The sequence below is a fragment of the Cucumis sativus genome, chromosome 4 (assembly GCF_000004075.3).
Source record: "Cucumis sativus cultivar 9930 chromosome 4, Cucumber_9930_V3, whole genome shotgun sequence".
NCBI lineage: Eukaryota > Viridiplantae > Streptophyta > Magnoliopsida > Cucurbitales > Cucurbitaceae > Cucumis > Cucumis sativus.
The window spans coordinates 6,832,369-6,843,649 of NC_026658.2; the positions used below are offsets into that span (position 1 = coordinate 6,832,369).

Here is an 11,281-nt window from a genome sequence, read left to right on the forward strand (position 1 = left end):
GTACATTGTTGAATATTGAAGGAAAAACGAAGGATACCATGACTGCTCGGTTGGACCTTCAAGATTTCAAAATAAGAAATGATTTACACTTGATAGAAGTCAGTAACATATTGATGAAGCCTCATGCAAGTTACATGTTGACTAGTAGCAAGCAAGTTGCGTTTTACAAATTCCTGAAATCAGTTAAGTTTCCTATGGATTCGTTTCTAATACTTCACGATGTGTGAATGACAAAGATGGTAAAATATTAGGTCTTAAAATTAGGTGCACATATATAGAATAAAACATGAAAATATTTACAGCCAATATAACAAAAAAACCATGAAGTCCCAATTGTTTTTCATAAATTTTAGATTTGCCTTTGTTGGTTTTGAATTTATCGAGACGAGTATTGAATTCTTGCCCATTTTCTTCCTATTATTATTTCTCTTTTTTCGTATTCTCATGTCTTCTTGTTCAAGATTTCTTTATTTCTTCCTTTTTCGTCATTTCTCATCTTTCTTTGTTTTTTTCTCTTTTTTCCATACACGATTATATATCAAAATCTAAACAATAAGTCGTCTATCCTAGTTAGGGATAAATATTACTATCTACCCCATGTAGATAAGTGATAGATCTAAAGGATCTTGTACTAAATTTAAATACCAATATCTAAATAATCTTTGTACAAAATTGTGTACTTAGATATTTTAGATTTTGTTCTATTTTTTAAAAAATACCCATAAAACTAAAGAAATTGTTAAAAATAACAAATTTGATAAAATATTTACAACATATAACAACATTTTCAGTTTCCATCAATAATAAACATTGATATGCTTCTATCAATAACATTGATAGAGAGTAACAGAAGTATGTCGATTTCTATCATGGATAAAATCCAAAATTTTGATATACTTTATAATAAGATATTTTAATTTATTATGTTATTTTTAAAAATAAATAACATAAAATAATTTTTTTTTAAAAAAAACCTAAAACATATAATCTTTTTTTTCTCTATTTTAATTTATTTTGTTATTTTTAAAAATAAATAACATAAATAACATAAAATGATTTTTTTAAAAAAAAAATCTAAACCATATAATCTTCTTTTTCTCTCTTTTGTCTCCGTCCTTCCCAACTCATATTTCTCTCCCTGTTAGTCTCACGGCCGCCTCCCAATCTTCTTTTTCCTCTCTAATGCTACCACTCCTAATCTCTCTCTCCTCCAGTTTCACGCATGTATCTCTTTTATGTATACATCCCTCTGCCATTTCCATCTATGTCGAAACTATCTGCCAAGGAGGATAGTGCCAGTAAGTCTCTAATATACTTTGTCCTTACCATCCTGTCTCTCGAGATCCCTTCCCCATAAAACTACCTTACAGACAATTGAAGTGCTTTGCCACTGTTATTTGCCAATTACCACCAAATGAACTAATGAAGTGCTTTCCCGCTGTTATTTGCCAATTACCACCGTCGTATGGTAGTCAAAGGAAACGACAATTAGTGCTTTAACGTGTGAGTATTCAGGCCTATTTTATGGTTTTTATTAAACTTTTGGTTGTTTTGAAATTTGGTGAGATTTTAGCCAAATACAGTGTATTTGTGTGAATATTCGTGTTTGTTCAAGTCTTTTAGGTGAGTGTGGGATGGAGGTTTTATCCCAATGATTGTGAAGGGGTAATTTCGGTATTTGCTAAATTAGTTATTTAAAAAATCAGTTTACTATTTTTAAAATTTTAAATCTTTTTGTTATTTTTCAAAAGAAACTTTAACGTTTTTCTCTAATATTTACTGTTTTTTACTTATAATTTCTTTCACTATCTTTTTCTGTTTACTATTTTCTATCAAAAACAAAATTAATTTAAACACTATCAAATATAATTAAAATTAAAATAGGATGGATGCTTAGTTCAAGACTGCGAATACGTATCTTGGTTAAAATGGTTGGAGAAAGGGTAGGTATCAAAGTCAAAGGTAGAGAAAAAAGAAAAATTAATAATTGAGAGAAGTGAAATTATATTTTTGTTAATTTTAATATTTAAATATATTGCCCCGCTCTCGTTGCTTTGCTGTCTAAAACAGTTAACAGCTAGCCACTTGGCTTCCCTACTCTCTCCTTACTCCTTCATATTCTTCTCTTCACGTTTTCATTTTCTCCAACTTCTTTTATCCTCTCTCAACATTTTTTCTCATCTGCTTCATTTCTTTCTTCCTCAGTTCTCTTCTGCTTCATTTCTTTCTTGGTCAGTTCTCACTTTCACTTCTTTTCTTCTCATTTTCTTCTCTCTAATCTTGTTTCTTTTCTAAGAAAACCCACCTTCTCTTCTTGACGTTGTTAGTTTTTGTCTTTTTTTTTTTTTTTCGCTTTTTACTGCTTTTTTTCATTATCGATACATGTATATAGATTTTTAGGAGCTTGTTCTCTTCGTTTCTTGCTCTTGGAGTGAAAAATAAAAAATAAAAAATAAACGGAATGGGAACTTTGGAGGTTATTTATTTATTTTTTTCCTTTGATGTTGGGTTTAATTTAATTTTCTGGGAAAATGTTTTGAGATTTCCATGTGACGAAGTTTTGGAGAGTGAACTTTGTTCATTGCACACTAAAATTTTCTTTTACTCTAATCAGTTTCTTATTGATTGTTTCGCTGCTTGTGTTTTGTCTTTATTCTCAATTTGAGCTGAAAATGTCGTTTTGCTCAATAATCGATATGGGTTTGGCTTTTAATGCGTTTTACTTGATCTGCACATGTCTTCAAAATAAGTTGTGGCTGTTTCCAGCTATTTTTGACCATTTTTTGTCTGTTGTCTGAGCCATAGATGTTTTTTTATGTTTGGTTGTTTCAGTTAGTTTTTATAGGTTGGCTTTTGGGTTCTTGCTACTACTGGAAGGTTTTGCCCCTTTTGCCAGTACCTTTGTTTTTACTTTGGTGTTTTTCAAGTAAAGTGTAACAGAACTTACATGCACTAATCTTTCTCTTCCTTGATATCGTGAACCAGTTTTGATGTTTTCGCTTTTTGTGTTTCATCAGATAATTTGTTCTTTTAGATCCTTTTATCTGTGTGACCCTCGAAGATTAATTCTAAGCAGCATCTTTATGATCCCATAAATGCTCGCGTGATTCTGAGTTAATTGGGAACTGCTTGTTATGTTATGGTTCAGAAATTATATACCAGCCTTCATTGTATTATTCTTCAACTGAAGAGACTAAATCTTTCGTATTTGGAGCGACGAACTGAGAAAAGATGTAGTTGTTCTTTGCACATCTAATCTCATTCAGTAGTTTGATTAGTATGTTTTTAGTTTGTACCCTTTTAGATTTTGTTCCACCATTTGCCTTATCAGAGAAATATTATGACTAATTGCTATTAGCTTTAGAATCATTTTGTAAAAAGGAAAAAGTGGAGAGAATCATTTTTGGAAGATTGGTCTTTTTTTCCCCCATAAAGTAAGCCTCTCAAAGTGAGAATTTATCTAAAATATATTATTCTATTACCTTGAGTTTGAAAATAAGCAGTAATGTTGTAATGCTTTGATTAACTACAGAAGGTTAAATTCCACTTTTCTTCTTTGCTTTTTCTTTTTCAACTGTCGAAACTTTCGTGCCAACTACTTTTTGATCTCGCTAGGGTATCCATCTTGTATTTCCAAGAATACCTTTGTGAAAAAAGTCATGTCAATTAAAGTTGAATAGTTATGAGCAATTTTATTAATAATTTTTTTTGGCATTACGATGCCATGTTTTCTGGTTTGCATGAAATAATTTTCATTTTTTTCCTTGAAGTTCAAGTTGGGGTTTCTGAAACGGATAATTCTGGAAAATAATGAAGATCTAGTGAGAACTAATTCACTAGTTATGGATTTATGACTTTTACCTGTCTTTATTGCCGCAGATAAGCATCTTGATTCCCCATAATGACAGACCTTGAGGCCTCCAAGCCACAAAAGAGGAAGAAAGGCTGGGTGGACATCTTGGTTAATTTTCGCTGGATTATAGTTATTTTTGTAGTTCTCCCGTTCTCATTCAGTTTCTACTTCATCCAATATCTTGGAGACAAACGATCAGAGAGGAAGTCGTACAAGCAGCGGCAGATTGAACATGAAGAAAATGTCCAGAAAGTTGTTGAACGCCTCAAACAGAGAAACCCTTCGAAGGATGGTCTTGTCTGCACTGCCCGCAAGCCATGGCTTGCAGTTGGAATGCGAAATGTTGACTACAAACGAGCACGACACTTTGAGGTTGATCTATCGGCTTTCCGAAACATACTTGACATCGACAAGGAGAGAATGATTGCAAAAGTTGAGCCCCATGTGAACATGGGACAAATATCTAGAGCCACAATTCCAATGAACCTTTCACTTGCAGTGGTGGCCGAGCTCGATGACCTTACTGTTGGTGGCCTCATCAATGGCTATGGCATTGAAGGAAGCTCCCATATCTATGGTCTTTTCTCTGATACTGTTGTGGCCTATGAGATTGTTCTTGCAGATGGCAGGGTCGTAAGAGCAACCAAGGATAACGAATACTCAGATCTTTTCTATGCCATCCCATGGTCTCAAGGAACTTTGGGCTTTCTTGTGTCTGCTGAGATCAAACTCATACATATAAAGGAATATATGAAACTAACTTACCTACCTGTGAAAGGAAACCTACAGGAGATTGGGCAGGCGTACATGGACTCATTTACGCCTAGAGACCTAGATCAAGATAACCCCGAGAAAGTTCCCGATTTTGTAGAAACCATGATTTATTCTCCTACCGAAGCCGTGTGCATGACAGGAAGATATGCATCCAAAGAAGAGGCCAAGAAGAAAGGGAATGTGATCAACAACATTGGTTGGTGGTTCAAACCTTGGTTTTACCAGCATGCACAAAAATCACTGAAAAATGGGGAGTTTGTGGAATATATCCCAACAAGAGAGTACTATCACAGGCACACCAAATCTTTGTACTGGGAGGGAAAGCTTATCCTTCCTTTTGCCGACCAATGGTGGTTTCGGTTTTTCTTGGGATGGATGATGCCTCCCAAGGTGTCTCTACTGAAGGCTACTCAAGGTGAAGCTATCAGAAACTATTACCATGAGATGCATATTGTCCAAGACATGCTTGTGCCTCTTCGAAGAATCGGAGATACTTTGGAGTGGATCCACAGGGAGATGGAGGTAATTTTTTTCTTTTCCTTTGAAGTTATTTATAATATTACTCTATTAGCTTGAATGTTAGGTAATGAAAAGAAAGTTCTTCCCGGGTTGATTTCTTGGTATAACATGCCAAGGAAGAACAAGATTCGGTCGTTTCATTGGGGAAAAACCATCCAAATTGAAATATCATAGGCTTATCTGATTATAATTTTGGTTTTCTAGTAAAAAAAGAGTATGGATGTTTACTAACACTACTAGCAATTCAAATAGAATTTAGGATGTCTGGAGTGTTATATTAGTTACATTCTTAAATCTGGGATCTGCAGGTATACCCATTATGGCTGTGCCCCCACAGATTGTTTAAACCCCCAATGAAAACAATGGTGTCTCCTGAACCAGGATTTGAGCTGCAACTCAAGCAGGGCGACACCCCTTATGCTCAGATGTACACAGATATTGGAGTTTACTATGCTCCAGGGCCCGTCCTGAGGGGCGAAGTTTATGATGGTGTACAGGCAGTTCGCAACATGGAGAACTGGCTTATTGAAATCCATGGTTTCCAACCACAGCACTCTGTGACCGAAATGAGTGAGAAAGAGTTTTGGAAAATGTTCGATTCCGAACTTTACGAGGCATGCCGAAAGAAGTATGGAGCCATAGGGACGTTTATGCATGTTTATTACAAATGTAAGAAGGGGAGGAAGACTGAGAAGGAAGTAGAGGAAGCTGAAAAAGCTCAAGCTGAAACCGCTTATGCTGATGTAGAGCAAGCAGGTGAGTGATGGTTGTGAATTAGTGAACAATAAAACAGAATGGCATTCTTGTGTTTTCCTCGCGTTGTTTCTGGGTTCTCTGTGTTTAATAATGTCTTGCCTTTGAAATTTTAATGTTGTGTTTGTATTATTGTATATTGTAATGTCCAAACTGAAAAAATGGTTAAAAAGAGTAAATCCAATTTATTAAATTAAATTACTCTAAACTTCTTGTATTCGATTTGCATTTCCTTTTTGAAACAGATGTTTGTATGGTTTACTATTGAATTTAACTTTTGGTCTTTGGAGATTCTAAACAATGTTTAATCTTCTTTGTTGCTAATCTTAGAGTATGTTGATTATTAGTTCACGTTATAATAATTAGCAGATTAACAAAGTTTAGAAGAATTATACCGCTGTTATAAAATAAAACTTAGCGCACTTGTTGGACAGTTTCAAAGAACAAAGAAAAGAAAAGGATAGAGAAGAGAGAATCAACACAATTTTTTTATAGCGGTTGATCAACTTTTCAAATCAGAGAGGGAGAGAATTTCATTATCAAATGCAGTCGTAAGAAGATACAAGAGGAGCAGATCCAAAAGAATATCTTTAGAGCTTGTACGTTTGAACCTATGTGGACCAATGAATGTCAAAGTTCAAGAATATGTCGTTAATTTTGTTGATCATTATTCAGGGTTTAGTCATGTTTACCTATTGCATCACAAGTCTAATTCTCTTGAAATGTTCAGAGAATATAAGACTGAAATTAAGAATCATCAAACCACGTAGTATATTTATATTAAGTAAGATTTCCAAAAACGTTATAGATAAACATAGTTCATCTACTAAAGTAGTTGATAAAAACTAAAGAATCTGGTTAGTCACATCTTTCTCAAGAGTTGAGAGTGCCTCAAAGTAATGGGTGGGTTTTTTACCAGCCAGACCATTACATGGTTTTATCGAAAATTAAATCATTATACTTGATGATGAATTACAGGATTCATTGACATATAAAAAGGTAATGAATAATGTAGATTATTTATTTCACGTCAAGAAATGGCTGACTATGAAATTTCAAATAAGAGATTTGGAAATGTGCAATGTGTTCTCATGATCCAAATTGTTTGAAACCATAAGAACAGAATACTAGCCAATCTCTAGCATCTTATATAGACAAAAATGTGTTTGGATATAAAATGCATAATTCCAAATGGGATGGATTTTCGTTGAGTATATTCTAAAATATTTTAAAAAATCAAAAGACTGCGTACTTGTGTATAGTGCTAAGGATTTGATCCTTACTAGATACACTAATTCTGATTTCTAAAGATGTTAGAAAGTCTAAATCTAAATCAGTATTCACTATGTATGGAGGATGGAAGAATATTTTGGTATATACTCTAGTTTATTTAGTTCATATGATTATTGTACTCATATAAGTAATTCTCTCACTGTTAAATTCAGCGTTGTTTTCTCACACTATGAGTTTTAGTCCAAGTGAGAGTTTGTTGGAACTTAGGTCTTAAAACTCATAGTTTGTAGTTAAAATTATGTTTTATTCAATAAAATGGTTATTAAGGACTTATTAGTAAAAATAGAATATTATAATCTTAAAGCCAATAAACTAAAGTCCCGGTGCTATTTTTTAGTAAACTTAAACATGGATCAAGTTCGAGTATATAACCTAAATAGTCCATAGTATACGGATAAGGATACTATGGATGTGGTCTGCTTTGTAGTTAGTACAAATGATGTGATCCTGAACCGTTCATGTAGAGACATGAAAGTGGAGACATTCTATGTAAAGAGTTTACATAAGACTAAAACCGTTCATGTAGAGACATAAGACTGAACCGTTCATGTAAAGACATAAGACTGAACCGTTCATGTAGAGACATAAAAGTGGAGACATTCTATGTAAAGAGTTTACATAAGACTAAAACCACAAAATAGTGACTTTTAAGTTATAACATCATTGACTTTAATAAAACTGATTATTTCGTTTAAAGATATCGTACGTAACTTAATCTTAATCTTAAGCTAACTATGAACTTCTGTTCACACGAGATTATCCTTAGATTTTCATAGGTTAGGGCAACTCATTAGCGCTTGTCATATAAGCCTTTCATTTCAGGGGTAAGACCGGATGGATAGCTTAGGACATAGGGTGCAGACGAAATTGCTCCTACCCACTTTAGGGTTAGTAGATAGGTTATTTCATTGATGACTGAATCCAAGTCTTGAACAAGGGGTTCACCCTCTCATTGGCTCACTTGAAATTATCCTTAGATCTACATAGGTGAGTGCAACTCTTCAACGTTGGCCCAATAAGCCTTTGCAAGACGAAATTCACTACTCTACCCGCTTTAGGGGTTAGTAGAAATTCATTGGCGTGAGAGGGATTTGGTTTATAAGTTAGACCTTAAACCAATTGTTCATTAGAGGATTAGTGAGACTTAAGAAACAAGATGTAATCTTAGGGGTAAAACAATTAACCTGTGAAGGATTAACTTATTGATCATGGTTATATCAGATAGACAAAAATATATCTATAATGAGGGGAGTGTAACTATGAGACTTTAGTTGAATGACCCGTTAGTTAATGAATGTTGATTAGCTCAGTCTAAAAGAGTTTAGCCAGTAAATCTCAAATTGTTGGAGCCCATAATCTATAAGTACATTAGGTTCCTTTACTAGCTCATATAAAATAAACTTAGAACAATATAATGGAATGAGTCGAATTGTTCGAATTAAGTGAGGAGAGAGAAACCAACAAGTATATTTGATATAACCGTCGGTTATCAGATTAGAGTTAGAGCTTTATATTTACATGGTATTTAAATATTAAAATAGTGAATGCATATTCATACTCAAAGCTAGAAAATTATGGAAATAGTCAAACTTGTAAAAAATCAAAATGTTCTTTTTTTACTTTGAAAAGTCAAATTTTGGTTGTTGATATATTCAAATGTGATTTGAATCTTGAGAAAATAAATGTGGATCATGCTTGAGAGGTCGAAATTAGTCAAGAGGAACAAAAATGTAAAAAAGTCAAAATGTTGACTTTTTTCTTTTAAAAGTCAAAGTCAAAGTTTGAGTTTGACCAAATGACCTTTTTGCTCTCTAATCAAAGTTAGTGGGAAAATCCAACATTTTGTTGGATAATCTCACTAAGTCTAGTGGACTAGGTGTTGCCACACTATGAAGAAATTAAGCCCACTAATTGTTATCGGATTATATGGTGCTGAGCCATGAGCTTGCGTGTAAATTCATTATAAATTTGAGCTCTAAGTGTTTGGAAAGGGTTGGATTCCTTAAGAAAAAATTGGGCTGCTGTTTTTCTTTTGTAAAATTAAATATATATATATATATATATATATATATATATATATATATATATATTAGCCTAACTCTATTTCAAAATTTTCATCTCGTCCTCTCTTCCGGTCCGTTCATCTATTGGATCCCACAATCCGATTCTAAGTTTGGAGGATAGTAGATCAACTCTACTGGTTGTCCAGTTTGTGATCAATTGGAGTATTGTGCATTTATGAAAGCTACAAAGGTAAATTTACCTTAAACCCTAATTTCTAAATAATTTATGGATTATTACTTTGCATGTTAATCTTAAGTAATTAGAGTAAATTTTAGATCCATTTTCCGCTACGCATGACTAATTTCCATCACCGTATCCATAGTGTCCCCAGACTTGATCCATTTTCCGTATCATAAACTACAAACCGTTTAGGTTATATACTCAAACTTGATCCAGGTTTATGTTTCTACATAAAGTTCAAGTTTACTCAACATAGCCTCAAACCTTAATTTATTGAATTCAAGATTATAGTATTCAATTTTACTACCAAATTCTTAATAACAACTTTATTGAATTGAATATGATTTTAAATTATAAACTACAAGTTTTAGGACATAAATTATAATAAATGTATAACCTAAAATCAATTTAGCAAGTTTTTTTTTTGTTATTTTTACCAGTTTTTAATTTGTTATTTTTTTGATCTCGCAGACATCTCGCAAACAACTTGCAACTTTCAAATTTGAAATTTCTAACCCAAAATCAATTTTATACATGTTTGAGATTTTTAAAGATATTGTAAAGTAATTTCAAACATATTTGAAGTTGGGCATTTCAAAATTGGACATTGCAAGATATGTGCAAGATATGTGGTCGATGTTTGCGAGATTAAAAACTAGCTAAAAGTTTATGTTAAACATGTGGTAAAATCAACCTAAATCGCATAAACAACAATATATAATTGGTTTGAGATTAAATGTTTAAATTTTGGAAGCTACAAGATGTTTGCAAGATGTCCTCGAGATGTTTGCTAGATACAAAAACAATAGCTCAAAACTTTCTAAAACATGTGTAGAAGTTGCGAGATGTCTGTAAGATGTTTTAGCGAGATAACTGCGAGACAGTTGCGAGATAAAAACCTGTAATTAAAAATTTGCTAAAACATGTTGTAAAACCAATAATAAATGGATTGTATATCTTTTTAGGAAAGATTTTTCACATGTTTACTATTGTTTTGTATCTCACATACATCTTGCAAGCATCTCGCAACTTTCAAACTTCAAATGTTCAGTCTCAAGTCAATGATATACTTGTTTTATGTGATTTTACCCATGGTTTAGAAAGTCTTTAGCTACTGTTTCTACATCTCGCAGACATCTCACAACTTCCAAATTTTAAATGTCAAATGTCAAATTAATTATATTTATATGATTTAAAGCGATTTTATAACATGTTTGGGAATTTATTTTTATCTATTTTTTAATCTCGCAAAAATCTTGCACACATCTCAACATTCAAATTTAAAATACTCAACTCCAAGTCAATTTTAAAAAGTAATATTGTACTTGTTTTATGTGACTTAAGTGATTTTACCACATGTTTGATGGAGTTTTTAAGCTATTCTTTTAATCTTATAAACATTTCAAATTTCAAATTTGAAATACTCAACTTGAAATATGTTTCAAATCACTCTAAAATGTCGTGAAAACACCTAAACATGTATGAAATTGATTGGGCTAGAAATTTCAATTTTGAAAACTGTGTCTGGTGTAGGATGTTTGCATGATATTTACAAGACGTTTGCAAGATGTCTATGAGATGTTTACAAGGCGTTCATGAGGTGTTTGCAAAATATCATACAACCCCAAATCACTTAGAACAATTATAAATCTGATTATGGGTTATACTTATACATTTAAAGTTTAAACGTTTTATTCAAAAGAACATTAAAAACTAAGAGCTATCTATTACAATAAAAGAAAAAAAGAATAGAAAAACATAAACACTTACCAAAATAGCAAGAGAGTTTGTCCAAGAGTTACTAAAAATTCTAAGAAATGAAAAGAGAGGTTGAGAGAAAAGAAG

The 11,281-nt window shown here is 32.6% G+C and overlaps 1 protein-coding gene across 5 annotated transcripts; it reads left to right on the forward strand.

Annotated features, from left to right (window-relative positions):
- Positions 1-1,095: 1,095 nt before the first annotated feature.
- On the forward strand, positions 1,096-6,173 carry LOC101217570 (delta(24)-sterol reductase). Of its 5 annotated transcripts, none has more exons than XM_004137129.3 (3): positions 1,096-1,503; positions 3,880-5,149; positions 5,455-5,910. In XM_004137129.3, the coding sequence occupies exons 2-3, from the start codon at positions 3,902-3,904 to the stop codon at positions 5,908-5,910; spliced, it is 1,704 nt and encodes a 567-aa protein (XP_004137177.1). In that variant the 5' UTR covers positions 1,096-1,503; positions 3,880-3,901. The 5 variants fall into 5 exon arrangements, with proteins under 5 accessions (XP_004137177.1, XP_031740073.1, XP_011653373.1 ...); XM_031884213.1 differs by having other exon boundaries at positions 1,112-1,298; XM_011655071.2 differs by lacking the exon at positions 1,096-1,503 and adding an exon at positions 2,042-2,231.
- The last annotated feature ends 5,108 nt before the right edge of the window (positions 6,174-11,281 follow it).

Bases quoted from the DNA above. Each gene is read 5' to 3' on its own strand.
- LOC101217570 (XM_004137129.3), top strand. From the start codon at position 3,902: ATGACAGACCTTGAGGCCTCCAAGCCACAAAAGAGGAAGAAAGGCTGG. The intron at 5,150-5,454 runs GTAATTTTTTTC...TGGGATCTGCAG, and splicing joins GGATCCACAGGGAGATGGAG to GTATACCCATTATGGCTGTG.